This window comes from Heterodontus francisci, chromosome 7 (assembly GCF_036365525.1).
Source record: "Heterodontus francisci isolate sHetFra1 chromosome 7, sHetFra1.hap1, whole genome shotgun sequence".
Taxonomy (NCBI): Eukaryota; Metazoa; Chordata; class Chondrichthyes; order Heterodontiformes; family Heterodontidae; genus Heterodontus; species Heterodontus francisci.
Window position 1 is genome coordinate 43,040,167 of NC_090377.1, and position 17,606 is coordinate 43,057,772.

Genomic DNA, 17,606 nt, shown 5'->3' on the forward strand with positions numbered 1-17,606 from the left:
AAACGTGAAATCTTGTGGCATAATTTTTCAGTAATAACTGGGAGTTCGACTTTCTCTTTTTAAAAGATAATGGTCCCTAATGGGATCATAAAACACCGGAATTACCGATTGCTCTCAAAGCGGAAATTCTCTCTCTCTCTCATTATTTGCTCCTGTAATGTTGGTGACTTTGCCAAGGCCACATTTACTGCTTATTCCTAGATTCCCAGAGAAGGTGGTGATGGTGGGCCTCCTTCCTGAATCGCTGGTAGTCTTTGTGGTGATGGTGCTCCCTCAACGTGCCAGACAGAGATGAAATTGGGGATGAATTAGATTACAGCAATGAATAGAAAAATAAAATTTGTGCACAAAACCATGTAGTTTTTAATGAAAAATTGCTCTTATCCAGTTTGCTGTATTGGCATCCCTCGCTATCCACAATGATATGGTGTTTTCAAAGTGCACAGACATAGAAATATAAATACAACACAAATACTTTTAAATGTATATCTTTCATTCACTTTTCTATTGAAATAACACAAGCATGGACAGATTTCAATTGCTCTGTCCCATTTCAGTTAAAAGCATAAACAATTAATGTACCATTTACTACTGAATCCTGATTCACAGAACAAAGTACAAGAAGGAAAATATTGCAAAGTTCCCATTTGAGTTAATTAGTAAATACGATTTATTTGAAGGAATACATTGTGAATTAATGTGAAAAATGTGCAAAAAAAACTTCTAAAAAAATAGAAGTGAAATTCTTTGTCACTAATTTTAACAAAAGAGTTGCTTTTGAATACAATTGAGACAATCCTTGACAGGATGAAATAACTTTGGGGTGAAATTCCTCCTGTTGATAATTCTAATGAGAAAACTTGGCAAGAATATATAATGAGAGAAATGATTTCATCCCCAGTATCAACAGGAGGAATATCAGACTGTAAGATCAAAATTTCTACTGATTATGAGGGGCAACCTGGAATTGACATCTTATTGTATCACTATTCTCATTCCCATACAGATACCCTGAAGGAACAGGGCTCCCTACACAATTTCCTTTCAATGTTTGACTGCAACCAGAATATTAATGTATATGCAGAACTGATCAAAGCATTTATTGCCTATTCCAATTTTTAAAAAATCTTTTAAATTGCATTTTTTTTCTGTTGTTACAGTAACTCATGCCACAGTTGTGCTCAAGTGTGTTACGACCAGGTGAGAGGGTTCTAGGGGTTCCCTCTCAGCCTTTGCCTGGTTTAACCGTAACATGGTTTAATTTTTTTTTAAAACACCGTGTTTTAGCTCCCTCTCAGTGAATCCTTGTTCACCGCTTTCTAATTGTAAGGCAAAGAAATCAATTCAGACAGGTTTTCTTAGATTTTAAACAAGAAAGGTGGAAGTTTATTCATCTTAAACTCTAACTCAGTTAACGACTATGAATATGCAATGCTGACATGCATACACAATAAACACACACACAGATAGACAGAAAAAGTAGAAGGAATAAAGAACAAACTTGATTGAATTTTTCGAGGGGGGTGACTGGGTGTGTAGATGAGGGTAAAGCAGTTGATGTAATCTACATGGACTTCAGTAAGGCTTTTGAGAAGGTCCCACATGGGAGATTGGTCAAGAAGGTAAGAGCCCATGGGATCCAGGGCAATTTGACAAATTGGATCCAAAATTAGCTTCGTGGCAGGAGGCAGAGGGTGATGGTCAAGGGTTGTTTTTGCGATTGGAAGCCTGTGTCCAGTGGTGTACCACAGGGATTGGTGCTGGGACCCTTGCTGTTTGTCGTGTACATTAATGATTTAGACGTGAATTAAGGAGGTATGATCAGTAAGTTTGCATATGACACAAAATTGGTGGTGTTGTAAGTAGTGAGGAGGAAAGCCTTAGATTACAGGATGATATAGATGGGCTGGTAAGATGGGCAGAGCAGTGGCAAATGGAATTTAACCCTGAGAAGTGTGAGGTGATGCATTTTGGGAGGACTAACAAGGCAAAGGAATATACAATGGATGGTAGGACCCTAGGAAGTACTTGAAGATCAAGTTTCTGCAGCTGATGACATTTCCTGCAGATGTGTCTGACGAGGACACATGGTGCGTCCATGACTTCCCATATGCCACAGGATGCACATTCCACTCAGCCGAGCTGCCTTGCCATACCTTAACTTTACAAACTATATTAAAGTAGAATATTTACCAGTTTCTTGGAGGGTGAAAAAAGTCGAAAAAGAAAGGTGCATCTCCTTTCCCCTTCACTGAACTCCCTCACTCACCAAACTTACAGCTTCACTCTCTGTGCCAAACCACATTCTGTGACAAACTTCACTCCAGACCCCTGTATTTATACAACCTGAAAACTCAGATGGGTCAGCTCTGCTACAGCTACAGAAACCAGTTTAAATGAGCTACCTATTTACCTAGGTTACCCGCCAGTAGAGATATTTGTTTATCCCTGCTTAAGACTGGAAGAAACTTAAACAGTAAATTTTAGCTAAATGCTAAATGTAAACAAGACTAGATTTTAGAACGAGATTAATCCTTAAGACTCCCTCACTCTGGCATCTACCCAACAATGTGGAAAATTGCCCAGATATGTCCTGTATGCAAAAAGCAGGACAAGTCCAAACCGGCCAAGTACCGCCCCATCAGTCTACTCTCAATCATCAGTAAAGTGATGGAAGGTGTCGTCAACAGTACTATCAAGCGGCACTCGCTTAGCAATAACCTGCTCAGTGATGCTCAGTTTGGGTTCTGCCAGGGCCACTCAGCTCCTGACCTCATTACAACCTGGTTCAAACATGGACAAACGAGCTGAATTCAAGAGGTGAGGTGAGAGTGACTGCCTTTGACATCAAGGCAGCATTTGACCGAGTATGGCATCAAGGATCCCTAGTAAAACTGGAGTCAATGGGAATCAGGGGGAAAACTCTCCGCTGGTTGGAGTCATATCTAACGCAAAGGAAGATGGTTGTGGTTGTTGGAGGTCAATCATCTCAGCTCCAGGACATCACTGCAGGAGTTCCCCAGGGTAGTGTCCTAGACCCAACCATCTTCAGCTCTTCATCAAAGGCCTTCCCTCCATCGTAGGATCAGAAGTGGGGATGTTCGCTGATGATTGCACAATGTTCAGCACCATTCATGACTCCTCAGATGCTGAAGCAGTCCGTGTAGAAATGCAGCAAGACTGGACAATATCCAGGCTTGGGCTGATAAGTGGCAAGTAACATTCGCGCCACACTAGTACCAGGCAATAATCATCTCCAACAAGAGAGAAACTAACCATCTCCCCTTGATGTTCAATGGCATTACAATTGCTGAATCCTCTACAATCAACATCCTGGGGGTTACCATTGACCAGAAACTGAACTGGAGTAACCATATAAATACTTTGGCTACAAGAGCAGGTCAGAGGCTAGGCATCCTGCGGTGTGTAACACACCTCCTGACTCCCCAGACTGTGATGGAATACCCTCCACTTACCTGGATGGGTGCAGCTCCAACAACACTCAAGAAACTCGACGCCATCCAGGAGAAAGCAGCCCACTTGATTGGCACCCCATCCATAAACATTCACTCCCCCCACCACCACGCACAGTGACAGCAGTGTGTGCCATCTACAAGATGCACTGCAGCAACACCTTCCAAACCCGCGACCTCTATTACCTAGAAGGACAAGGGCAGCAGATGCATGGTAACAACACCATCTGCAAGTTCCCCTCCAAGCCACACACCATCCTGACCTGGAACTATATCACCGTTCCTTCACTGTCGATGGGTCAAAATCCTGGAACTCCTTTCCTAACATCACTGTGGGTGTACCTACCCCACACGGACTGCAGTGATTCAAGAAGGCAGCTCACCACCACCTTCTCAAGGGCAATTAGGGATGGGCAATAAATGCTGGCCTAGCCAGCGATCCCCACATCCCATGAACGAATAAAAAAAACTCACCAAACTCCAGCTTCACTCTCTATGCCAAACCGCTCTCCATGTATCTGTATAGTGTGTTGTAAAGCCAGTAGATCCAAATTACATAGCCTGGGAACTCACTGCCAGTGTTCCTGCTTATGTCCCTTCGTTGTGCACAGCATGTTTGTTGCATTGTGTGATTCCTTTAAGATTGCTGTGCAGTGGCACATGCACGCTTCTTAAAGGTACAACTGCTTTTGCACAGCCTTTTAGTCCCCTGTGCGGCACATTCCCAATTGCTGTGCAGCCACAGAGCTTAGAGAGAACATTGCTCACTGCAGTACTCACTGAACTCTGTGACAAAGAATTCAGTGCCTTGTGCCTGGATGCACATGTGGGATTCTGCTGCTGGCTAATTTTTAATGCTATCAGAACAGGACTTACACTCTAGGAAGGAAATTGAGGCTTGAAAGAGTGCAAATTGCAGAATAACTAGGATGCTCATTGGTATAAGGAAATGTAAATACAAAGAAAAACAATATGATAGAAGTGTCTAAAATTATGAAAAGAAGGGACAGGGTAGATAGAAGCATTTGTTTCCAGTAGTTGAAGGATCATGAATAAGGGGCCATAGATACAATATTAAATGTAAGAGATTCAGAATAGAAGGCAGGAGCGACATCTTTACTCAGTGTTGGAGTCTGTGAAATTAATTTTCAATGTTAGTGGTTGAAGAAGCAACTATCTCAATATTCAACAGACTGGATAGGTGAACAAAGGAGAAGGGGTTGGAGGAATATGGGAACAGGGTAGGTAAATGCAATTAGAACTTGTGTGAAGGGTAAACAGCACTACAAACTGGTTCTAATAACCTGTTTCCATGTCATAGAAATACATTAAAATACATAGAAGCTATCATAACATTAAAAACATTCTATGTTGAGTTTAAACATTCCTAGGCTTCCCAAAAGCCTGTCTAGGTACTTTTAAAATGTGGCTTCACACCAGACTGGAATTATGCTATGATGGGTGCAAAGTCTGAAAGATTTAATACTACCTTTAATTTGGGATGAAGACTTTCACACTTCCTGGCTTTAGTGTGCTGGGATGGTGTCAGATTGGCACCTGACCTCTGAATAATACAGCTGGATGTGTATCAAGATACATCTGGATTCACATGTACTACTACATGTACTCCTGAATGGATAAGGGTGTGCTGAGCGAAACTGTCTATATTTTGGGTTTTCTGAAGTTGATATTTATCCCCGCTGCTTTTTCCTACAAATTGCCTTAAAATTACATTACAAAATATTTTATTGCTATTCAATCATCACACCTTCAAAACATTTAAGGAAATGATTCTTTGTGAAGAGACAGGTTAGGAGGTGATTAAAGTGTGAGATTATTCATTATAAATTTTTCTCAGTTTAAACATGCCTATTTTATATCGGGAAGCAGAGTGTAGTTTGTTGGAGAAAGGTTTTTGTCAAAACAGATTTAGGAGCTGGGAAATGCAAAACTGAAATCATATAGCAGCGCCCATAACAAAAGGACATAATTGAAGAAAGGAAGAACTTGCATTTATATAACATCTTTCAAGACCTTAGGATGCCCCAAAGTGCTTTACAGCCAATGAAGTACTTTTGAAGTGTAGTCACTGCTGTAATGTAAGATTCATAGCAGCCAATTTGTGCACAGATAGGCCACACAAACAGCAATGTGTTAATGACCAGAAAATCTGTTTTAGTGATGTTGGTTGATTGGCTGGGACACTGGGCAGTACTATTCTGCTCTTCCCCGAAACAGTGCTGGATCTTTTACGTTCACCTGAGAGGGCAGATAGAGCTTTGGTTTGACGTCTCATCCAAAATATGAGACACGGTTGCAGAGGCAGGTTTTATTATAAATGTGAACAAAGGAAATTAAAACAGGAAAAGGTTGACAAAAAAGTCTGATAAAAACGTGACAACAGGAAGCCAACTGATGCAGACAAGAAGTGCAAGCAGATGTAAGATGTTTAAAATAATTCTTGTTCTTCATGAAGATTTGCAGTCTTATTTCTTAGTTGCAGTGAGCTTTTATTAAACATTTGCAATTAATTTTGAAGATTTAAGGATTTTGGAGGACTGCTTCTGTTGGTCAACTTAATAGAAACCAGAACTGTGTCACTCTAACAGTTACAATAAACAGGGTAAGATGATAATTTCAAAATAGTAGTCAACCTATCCCATAAGAACATAAGAATAAGCTGAATTACTGAAGTTGCCTTTGGGAAGATGTTTATCAATCAAGTTCCGAACTCAGTTGTATCGCACATTGTACAGGCATTTCTTAACTGAGGAACAAAGACGCATATTAAATACTGTTGCATCAATCAAACTGTTTCTTTTCAAGGCCAAGAAACTCCAGTGCATTTTTGGTGAGGAGCTTATCCTGTAAAACAAGTCAAACCATTTAATGATAAATCTGAAAGAATTCTAGTATAAATAGACAGAATTTTTTTCTTTGTGTTTTAAAATAAGGAAAGTATTTTATAATCATACATGACAGTGGTTAATCTACAGTGGTAATGACAGACAAAAATAAAAACAATTTCTTCTATTTCCCTCTCTCTGTTTGTCTTTTACAAACTTTCTCTGTACCTCCCTGTTTATCTGCAGCCTTTTACTTGCACTTTCTATCATGCCATTTCTGTAAGCTTGTCTTTTCCTTTGCCTCGTTTCACTTCTGTAAGTGTATTTCCTTTATTCATTTACTGAATTTGTACTTTTATTATTTAACAAAAAGTTAGGACTGGATTTTTAGGCCCCTATGGGGGCAAGCAAGGAGGCAGGCGGGCTTGGAATTTAACCCTTGGCCGTGTGCTGTTTGCTGGTACCATCCCATCCCTGGGCCATTGGAGGCGGGATGTGGACAACAGAGCTACCCACCTGTAAGCGGCAGGTAGCCAATTAAGCCTCTTTAAAGGTCTATTAAGGCCTACTGTCAGAGGCAGCCTGGAATTTTCCAGTCGGCCTATGAGCCCCCCAGGGCATCAGGAACTGGGCCAACTGCCTGGAGGCGACCTCCTGGTGGCAAACCAGGGCCCAATGTTTGAGGCAGTTTGGCCCTCCCCGTCTGCCTGGCTCAGCTGAAGCTGCAGGCTGCCTTCCCCCTCCACACTGGTGGCCCAGCTGCTAACAGCATGTTTTGTTTTAAAGTTAAAAAGTCAGATAGAGGATGCCTCAATATTGAGGCACCCTCTTTCTCTCTCTTACCTGGAAAGGCAAGCTTCGGCTTCCTCAGTGCTGGAGGGCCTCCTATTAGCCCTCCAGCTTCGAGAGTCCACCTGGGATGGTGAGCCTGTCCTCTGGTCCCTGCATCACAGATGCCAGTCTTCAGCCAATTTGATTTGCTTCACATGACTTCAAGAAACGGCTGAAGGCAATGGATACTGCAAAGGCTATGGGACCTGACAACATTCCGGCAATAATACTGAAGACCTGTGCTCCAGAACTGGCCGCACCCCTAGCCAAGCTGTTCCAGTACAGTGACAACACTGGCATCTACCTGACAGTGTGGAAAATTGTCCAGGTATGTCCTGTCCACAAAAAGCAGGACAAATCCAACCCGGCCAATTAGCACCCTATCAGTCTACTCTCGATCATCAGCAAAGTGACAAAAGGTGTCGTCGACAGTGCGATCAAGCGGTATTTACTCAACAATAACCTGCTCACTGATGCTCAGTTTGGGTTCTGTCAGGGCCATTCGGCTCCTGACCTCATTACTGCCTTCGTCCAAACGTGGACAAAAGAGTTGAACTCCAGAAGTGAAGTGAGAGTGACTGCCCTTGATATCAAGGCAGCATTTGATCGAGTGTAATATCAAGGAGCCCTAGTAAAACTGGAGTCAATGGGAATATGGGGAGGAAACTCTCCACTGGTTAGAGTCATACCTAGTACAAAGGAAGATGGTTGGGGTTGTTGGAGGTCAATCATTTCAGACCCAGGACATCACAGGTTCCTCAGGATAGTGTCCTAGGCCCAACCATCTTCAGCTGCTTCAGCAATGACCTTCTTCCTTCATAAGGTCTGAAGTGCGGATGTTTGCTGATGATTGCACAATGTTCAGCACCATTTGCGACTCCTCAGGTACTGAAGCTGTCTGCGCCCAGCTGCAGCAAGACCTGGACAACATTTAGGGGCAGGTGGTGGCGTAGTGTTATTGTCACTGGACTAGTAACCCAGAGACCCAGGATATTGCTCTGGGTACATGGGTTCGAATCCCACCACAACAGAAGGTGGAATTTGAATTCAATTAATAAATCTGGATTGGGTTTTCTCCGGGTGCTCCGGTTTCCTCCCACAAGCCAAAAGACTTGCAAGTTGGTAGGTAAATTGGCCATTATAAATTGTCACTAGTATAGGTAGGTGGGAGGGAAATACAGGGGCAGGTGGGGATGTTTGGTAGGAATATGGGATTAGTGTAGGATGAGTATAAATGGGTGGTTGACGGTCGGCACAGACTCGGTGGGCCAAAGGGCCTGTTTCAGTGCTGTATCTCTAATCTAATCTAATCTAATCTAATCTAAAAGCTAGTCGAATGATGACCATTGTTGATTGTCGTAAAAACCCATCTGGTTCACTAATGTCCTTTAGGGAAGGAAATCTGCAGTCCTTACCTGATCTGGCCTACATGTGACTCCAGACCCACAGGAATGCCTTCTGAAATGGCCTAGCAAGCCACTCAGTTGTATCAAACTGCTACAAAGTCAACAAGGAATCGCACTGTGGGTGTACCTACCCCACATGGAATACAGCAGTTCAAGAAGGCGGCACACCACCAGCTTCTCAAGGGCAATTAGGGATGGACAATAAATGCTGACCTTGTCAGCAACGCCATAATCCCATGAACGAATAAAAAAAAAGGCTTGGGCTAATATGTGGCAAGCAACATTCGTGCCACACAAGTGCCAGGTAATAACCATATCCAACAAGAGAGAATCCAACCATCTCCCCTTGACAGTCAATGGTATTACGATCACTGAATCCCCCACTGTCAACAACCTGGGGGTTACCATTGACCAGAAACTGAACTGGACCAGCGAAATAAGTTCTGTGGCTACAACAGCAGGTCAGAGACTGGGAATTATGTGACGAGCAACTCACCTCCTGACTCCCCAAAGCCTGTTCACTATCTACAAGGCACAAGTCAGGAGTGTGATGGAATTCTCTGCACTTGCCTGGATGGGTGCAGCTCCAACAACACTCAAGAAGCTCAACACCATCCAGTACAAAGCAACCCGTTTGATTGGCACCCCATCTACTACCATTAACATCCACTCCCTCTACCACTGATGCACAGTGGCAGCAGTGTGTACCATCTACAAGATGCACTGCAAGGCTCCTTAGATAGCACCTTCCAAACCCGCGACCTCTACCACCTAGAAGGACAAGGGCAGCACATGCATGGGAACGACCACCACCTCATGCCACACATCATCCTGACTTGGAACTATATCGTCATTCCTTCACTGTTGCTGGGTCAAAATCCTGGAACTCCCTTCCCAATAGCACTGTGGATATACCTACCCCACATGGACTGCAGCGGTTCAAAAATGCAGCTACCTTATTAAGGGCAATTAGGGATGGGCAATAAATGCTGGCCTAGCCAGCGACGCCCATATCCCGTGAAATTATTTTTAAAAATTGGCCAGTTCAGGGAAAATTACTGCTGGGTCACTGTTTCCAATGCAGTGCGGCTCCTGACTTACATTTGACCCTGATGTCGGGGTCCCAAAGTCTGCGGGGAAAACCCGACCCTAGGTCACAAAAGAAATGGAACAGAATGGTGCAGGGCATAAGGGGCGGAAGCAGAAAGGAGGCAAAGGTGAAAGACAAGGAACGAATCTAATTGGAGATGAGGACATGGTCAGGATGAGGCTATTTCTGAAGTGCTGCAACGCACTAGGGTGTAGGAGTAATGAGGGGCTTGATTTTCAATGGAGCATTTCAAAACTGGGTTTAGGGGAGCTGAATTTTTCAGTCTTTTTCTTTCGGTCAGTTTGTTTATAGGTGGAAGTTTATGGCTCATATTTGTGGAACCACATACCCCGGGGTTGAATGATCTTTCGGTCGATCATAGTGGAGCTGGGGCTATGGACCAACTACTACAAGGAGGTCCAAGAGCTGCTGCAACAAATGCAAGGGGTCATGAACTTGTGAAGGATCTGGGCCCTGCAGTCAGAGACTACAGGGTCTGAAATTGGGAAGAGACTGAGTGGGACAGGGCCAGGGACCAAAACACAGAACAGGAAGGACTGCATAGGGTTCCAACATCTGAAACTGCAAAGGGAAGGAACAGAGCGTGCAGGGCCCAGGGAGCAAAATGTAAAGAAGACAAAAGTATATGGAAAAAAGTGAAGTATCAGAAGCTTCTTTGGCCCTGATAATAACTACGAGGCGGGAAGGGAGCTGGTTGGGGGGGTGGGGGGCGGGGGGGGGTTAGTGATGATGGTGGTGGGAAGGAAGATGTAGCAGTCAGGAAATCCGGAAGTAGCAGTTTAATAGCAAGACCTGATTTAACATTTTCAAATCAATTTCCCAGCTGCAGCCAGCCACACTGTTTGGGCGAGAGTGAGTTGGACATGAGAGGTCGAGGGGGTGGGGGGGGGGGGGGGGGGGGGTGGCGGGGGGTGGGGCGGAGTGGGGCTGCAGGGGGGTGGGTGGTGCAGGAGTTGAAAATCAGACATCAGGAGGTGTGTCAGACATCAGAGGTCAAGATCAGACATTGGAAGTCAGACATCGGGGATCTGATCGCAGGGGGTGGGTGGGATTGGCCGATCAAGGAGGTCGTATTGTGGGGTGATTTACAGGGGAGCTTGGGGTGCTGAGGGGAAGCATGCCTGTGACTTCTGGCACACAAGCAATGCTGGAAAAGCATTCTCACCTCCCTTCAGCTGCCAGTTTCCCCAAGCTCGGGAAAACCTATGTTGGAGAGGTTAACTTTCAACGTCAGCAAAATTCAAATTAAATGGACTTAAATAACATCTCATAAGGGTGTTAATTGTTGCTGAGGCTGAAACTCCAGGATGAAGGCGCCTTCGTATACAGATCAATGTCATTCGGGGAATTTAGGGCCTGGTAGCGAGGCCCCGGCGATCAGTGGGGGGGGTGGGGCATTTGGGGTCATGGAGCAATGGTGGTAATGTTGACGCGAGGGTAGCCATTGCCACTGGAATGCCCCTCCTGCTGGTCTCCCCATGTGGTGGTGAGCCCTACTGATGTGGGCAAAGTGCCTGCAGAGGCGGGAAGTAGAATCATAGAAGGTTTTTGGGACAGAAAGCGGCCACTTGGCCGAATGTGTCTGCACTGGCCGAAAAATGAGCCACCCAGCCTAATCCCACTTTCCAACCTTAGGTATGTAGCCCTGCAGGCTACGGCACTTGAGATGCATATCCAGAACCCTTTTCAATGAGATGAGGGTTTCTGCCTCTATTACCCTTTCAGGCAGTGAGCTCTTGGGTGAAAAAACCTTTCCTTATCTCCCGTCTAATCTTTCTACCAATCACTTTAAATCTTTGCCCCCTAGTCACTGACCTCTCTGCTAAGGTAAATAAGCCCTTTCGATCAACTCTATCCAGGCCCCTCACAATTTTGTACATCACAATCAGATCTCCCCTCAGTCTTCTCTGTTCCAAGGAGAACAACCCCAGCCTATCCAATCTTTCTTCATAGCTGCATTTTTTCAGTCCTGACAACATTCTCGTAAATCTCCTCTGTACCCTCTCTAGTGCTATTACATCATTTCTGTAATGAGGTGACCAGAACTGCACACAGTGCTCAAGCTGTGGCCTAAATAATGATTTATACAGTTCCAGCATAACTTCCTAGCTCTTATATTCTATACCTCGGCTAATAAAGGCAAGGATTTCATATGCCTTCTTTACCACCTTATCGATCTGTCCTGCTACCTTCAGGGATCTGTGGACATTCATTCCAAGGTCCCTCACTTCCTCTACACCTCTCAGTATTCTCCCATTAATTATGTATTGCTTTAACTTGTTTGACATCCCCAAATGCATCACCTCACACTTCTGCGAGTTGAATTCCATTTGCCACTTTTCTGCCTACCTGACCAGTCCATCGATATCTCCCTGCAGTCTACAGCTATCCTCCTCGCTGCCAACCACAGCCAATTTTTGTGTCATCCACAAACTTCTTGATCATGCCCCCTACATTTACGTCCAAAGTGGCCCCTAATTGGCAACTGGAGTGGCTCAATTGACCACCCAGTGGGCGGCCGAGCCACCAAATTTCCCGGCACTGACAATATGGCCTGGTGGCGGGAAGAGGTCGGGCTCCCCTCCTCATTCCTCCCCTGCTAGCCCTCCCACCTCCTGGCCCATCGCCAATGGGCTGGAAAAGTTCAGCCCAGTGTGTCAGCTTGGCTCAGTTGGTATCACTATTCTTTGAGTTAGAAGATGGTAGACTCATATCACATTCCAGATTTGAGCACACAATCCAAGGCTGACACTTTAGTGCAGTACTGAGGAAGTACTACATTGTTGAATGTATTGCCTTTTAAACCAAGGCCGTGCCTAGCTATCCTGGTGTTTCTGGTGAATGTTGAAGATTCAATAGGATTATTTAAGTAACAATATTGTATTCTCTTGGTGTTCCATATTCTTTCAAGCAAACACAACCAAAGTAGAATAACTGGTCATTCAGTTCAGTTCTATTCGTGGGATCTTGCTGTATGCAAAACTACTGTTGGGTTTTTCTTTTCTTTTGGGCCTCCTTATCTCGAGAGACAATGGATACGCGCCTGGAGGTGGTCAGTGGTTTGTGAAGCAGCGCCTGGAGTGGCTATAAAGGCCAATTCTGGAGTGACAGGCTCTTCCACAGGTGCTGCAGAGAAATTTGTTTGTTGGGGCTGTTGCACAGTTGGCTCTCCCCTTGCGCCTCTGTCTTTTTTCCTGCCAACTACTAAGTCTCTTCGACTCGCCACAATTTAGCCCTGTCTTTATGGCTGCCCGCCAGCTCTGGCGAATGCTGGCAACTGACTCCCAACACAAAACAATCCCTCAACTCAAAATAATTGTATGTGAAACATTTTGATCCATTCTGAAAAACATGGTAAAGCGCTCTACAAATTCAAGGGCAAGGTTGGCTTATCAGGTGATTTGTCCTGCCAGTCTATTTTTTAATTCATTCATGAGATGCGAGTATCACTGGCAAAGCCAGCATTTATTGTCCAGTCCTAGTTTCCCTTGAGTAAGTGATGGTGAGCTGCCTTCTTCAGCCTGCATGGTGAAGGTACTCCCACAGTGCTGTTAGGTAGGGGGTTCCATGATTTTGACCCAAGAATGATGAAGGAATGGCAATATATTTCTAAATCAGGATGCAGTGTGACTTAGAGGGGAACTTGCAGGTGGTGGTGTTCCCACTTATCTGCTGCCCTTGTCCTTCTAGGTATTAGGTTGTGGATTTGCAAGGTGCTTTTGAAGAAGCTTTGGCATTTGATGTCGTGCGTCTTATAGATGGTACGTACTGCTGCCACTGTGCACCCGTAGTGGAGGGAGTGAATGTTTAAGGTGGTCGATGGGATGCTAATCAAATGGGCCGTTTAGTCCTGGATGGTGCTGAGCTTTTTTAGTGCTGAGACAAATGGAGGGTATTCCATCACACTTCTGACATGTGCCTTGTAGGTGATGGAAAATGCTTTGGGTGTCAGGAGGTGAGTCACTCACTGTAGAATAGCCAGCCTCTGACCTGCTTTTGTAGCCATAGTATTTAAATAGCTGGTCCAATTAGGTTTCTGGTCAATGGTGACCCTCAAAATGTTGATGGTGTGGGTTTCAATGATGGTAATGCTTTGAATGTCAAGGGAGGTGGCTAGACTTTCTCTTGTTGGAGACAGTCATTGCCTGGCATTTGTCTTTCTACCTAAAACCTGAGCTTCGAGTCTACAGCAGCACCCTTCTATGGTCCACCTGGAGAAGCGGAGCCAAGAGAGTGGTGTGTATTCAGAGTGGGAGCTGTGCATGTTGCAAGACCACTCCTAAAACTAATATGAGGAAAGAAGCATCCAAGATGGGCAGACTGGAGAGCTCAATAGATGCCCAAGAGCGAACAGGCACCGAGTAGGGTGGATAAAATGCCCAGGATGGAAGATGAACAGAGAATTATCATGATGGCCAAAAATCTTTTTCAATGGTCTGATTGGCCTATTGTGATTTGCATGGACTAATTATCATTGATGCAGACATGCAATATTATAATATTATGTACACACAAAACTTTGAATTATATAGATCTTAACATTAATCTTACTTTAAGTTCATTGCTGAATTCTTCCATAGATTCAATAAGTTTTCCTGGTTTCAATTCTCCCAGTGGGAATGGATAATCTGTCCCCAGCATCACCTTATCCTAAACACAGTAACATTTATTGTGATCAGCTATAATTTTTTTTGTAAGTAAAGCATTTTAATACATTGTTCAAGAGCAAAATACTGTGGATGCTGAAAATCTAAAATAAAAATAGAAAATGCTGGAACAACTCAGCAGGGAGTCCAAATGCAGATTGGGTGACTGCTTTGTGGAACACCTCTGTTCAGACTGAAAGCATGACCCCAAGTTTCTAGCTGCCTGTCATTTTAATTCTTCATCTTGCTCCCACTCTGATCTCTCTGTCCTCAGCCTCCTGCAGTGTTCCATTGAAGCTCAAGGTAAGCTAGCGGAACAGCACCTCATCTTTCGGTTAGGCACTTTACAGCCTTCTGGACTCAACATTGAGTTCAACAGTTTCAGAAATAATCTCTACCCCCATTTTGTTTCTGTTTTCTCTGCTGGGTTTGATTTTTCTCTCTTTTGTTTTCAGTCAGCTGCTGTTCATGATTCTGCAATTCACACCTCCTCTAGACACATCTTTTGTTTCTTAACTTGTGCCATTACCACACTCTGCCTTAAACCATCAATACTTTTGCCAGTTAATCTCTCTTGCCTTCCTCCCTATCACAGACCTTCCCTTTTGTTCTTTTCCCACCCTCCCCCCTTTCACTGACCCTGTACTTGCTTAAAACCTATTACATCCAGTTCTGATGAAAGGTCATCAACCTGAACAGTTGGCCAGGATTTTATCTTGGCAAGGGGAGTCTTGACCACTGGCAAAAGTGCCAGCGAGAGCCTCACTTCCTCTGGGAAGGCCTGCCAAATCAAGTGCCAATTAGTTACTTAAGTGGACAGCGGCAGGTCTCTGCAAGGGTAGCTCTCAGCGGGTCCCTCTTCCCAATACCAAGTCCCTCATTCAGGCAGTAAGTGCCTTTTAACGAGGGACCCCCCACCCCCCGAGCCGACAAGCAACCCGCACGGGTTTGCTAAGCATGCTCCCCATGCGGTACAGGCCTGTCCGCCGTTGGGCTAGTTCCAGCAGCAGCAGGATGAGGCCCTTAATTGGGCATTAATTAGGCCTTCCCATCCTGGACTTAATTTGGGTAGAGGCGGGAAGGTGGCAGGATTCCCCCAACCCACACCCCCTCCCGCCATCCTGCCTGATTACATGCTCACCCGCCTCCAAACCTGATGGGGGGTGGGGGTGGGGTGGAAGAGCATAAAATTCCCCTCGTTATTCTACTTCTCTCTCCACAGAGACCGTTAGTCCTGCTGAGCATTTACAGCTTTTTTCTGTTTTTATTAGCACATTGTGAATTGCTAATCGTTGTACAGAACAATCTTCAGTTTAGGCTGTGATCTGCGAACAAAAAATGTGAAACTGTAAGAAAAGTGTCCAACTCACTTTCCCTATCACCTCCACCAACAGCTTCAGTGCAAGTGGATCATGTACTAATGAATCTGTGTAAAAATGGCCCAGGTACTTTTGAGGGCTTGTCTTGTTGTCCATGGCACACAAATCAGGACGGACGTTAAATCCATGTTCAATCCTACCAATGATATAAGGGAAAGCACCACCTAAAGAGAAAACAACAACTTTTTGCTTTTTTCTCACAGTCATGCAAAAATGTAACTGCTTTAATTTTGAAGTACACTTGCTGCTTTCAAAATATCTGCAAAATCATTCTTTAAATCTTTAGTGATATATGTTATAAAATAGATTAACAGGCATGCATAGACATAAAGCACTATTATTTCGTAGCATGTTATTTTAGTTAACCAAACTAAAATTCTGTTTTATTGCTGAAAATAGATACATGTTGTCAAAGCATTTCGTCTTGCATTCATCAGGACCATCCGCAAGAATAGCAATGTTAGGGAAAACAACAACTTTATACCGTATGAGACGAAAGTGCTGATTGATTGGCAAGTGGACTCTGATTGGTAGAGGCGCTACCATGGAGAATGCACCAGTTTACGATGACTTACAGTTAACTGCTGAGCTTTATTTGAAATTTAAACCAGGCAGCTTGACTCTGTTTGCTCAAGGCATTGCTCTGAGGAATGAACCAGCGAATGGCTGTCTCTTATTTTGTTTAGCTGAAATAGGTTCAATGTTTGTACATGTTCTTTCTGCTTGCAAAGAACAGGGCCCTGTGGGGCAGCACAGTGGCGCAGTGGTTAGCACCACAGCCTCACAGCTCCAGCAACCTGGGTTCAATTCTGGGTACTACCTATGCACAGTTTGCATTTTCTCCCTGTGACCATGTGGATTTTTGCCGGGTGCTCCGGTTTCCTCCCACAGCCAATGACTTGCAGGTTGATAGGTAAATTGGCCATTATAAATTGACCCCAGTATAGGTAGGTGGTAGGGGAATTGATGGAAGGTGGGGATGTGAGAAGGTAGTGGGATTAATGTAGGATTAGTATAAATGGGTGGTTGATGGTCAGCACAGACTCGGTGGACCGAAGGGCCTGTTTCGGTGCTGTATCTCAAAATAAATAAATAAATATGTAGCTTCCAGTACACGCAAATTCGCCACACTGCGAGCCCTACTGACAATCTTAAATTGGTTGTCAGCGTAATTCTTAGCACACTGAAGATTATTTAGCAAATGTTGTCCAATCGCGAAATCACATCAAATGTTGGACACTGTGTTTTGAGTTTTGCAAGCACGGGCTGGTTGGGTACGGCCTGTAACTTGCCCTTTGCGAACAGCTGAAGGGACATGTTGTTTGATACGATCCACCAGTCTTTGGGAGGTAAGGCCTATATACCTAGCATCACACTGGCATTGAAATTCATATATCACATGACTCATTTGTGTTTTAGGCAGGAAGTCCTTTTGGCTTGACGGCAGCATCCTGTTAGTGGCCAACACCACACGTGTTGCTACTGCATAGTAGCAGCATGAAACAGCTAGCTACTATGCAGTTTTAGTTTTGACTTTGATGCCAAGATGCTACCAAATGATTAATTGAAATAGACAGGAAGATCTTCATGGTACCAATGTATGACTGAAATGTTGAAAAAAATATTTAGTGCTAAGGATGGTTGTAAAATCAATTCCTTGGCTGGGATTATACAGGGTCCCAGGGAGCGTGCTGGGAGGTGGGGGGACATAAAATTGGGTGGGATGACGGGGGTGGCGTGCTTGTTTCCTTCCTGCCGCCGCTGGTGTTTTACCAACAGCAGGTGGACACTGCCTGTAGGCTCGGGTGGGGCCTTGTGACCCGTGGGGGGTGCCCCCAGCAGCAAGGCCTGCCCCTGCTGAAAACCCCCTCCTTGCTCTCATGACTGATGCCCACCATCCCTCTCCAGGGCCTG

The 17,606-nt window shown here is 44.5% G+C and overlaps 1 protein-coding gene across 4 annotated transcripts in view; it reads right to left on the reverse strand.

Moving 5' to 3' along the window:
* Positions 1-347: 347 nt before the first annotated feature.
* The window catches only part of acmsd (aminocarboxymuconate semialdehyde decarboxylase), a 47,586-nt gene continuing 30,327 nt past the window's right edge, over positions 348-17,606 (reverse strand). For all 4 annotated transcript variants that reach the window (XM_068035079.1, XM_068035078.1, XM_068035080.1 and 1 more), the window contains 3 exons: positions 15,684-15,856; positions 14,219-14,317; positions 348-6,338 (listed from right to left, as the gene is read on the reverse strand). In XM_068035079.1, the coding sequence (XP_067891180.1) occupies positions 6,276-6,338; positions 14,219-14,317; positions 15,684-15,856 (335 nt within the window). In that variant the 3' untranslated portion in view covers positions 348-6,275. The remainder of the gene's footprint in view (positions 6,339-14,218; positions 14,318-15,683; positions 15,857-17,606) is intronic.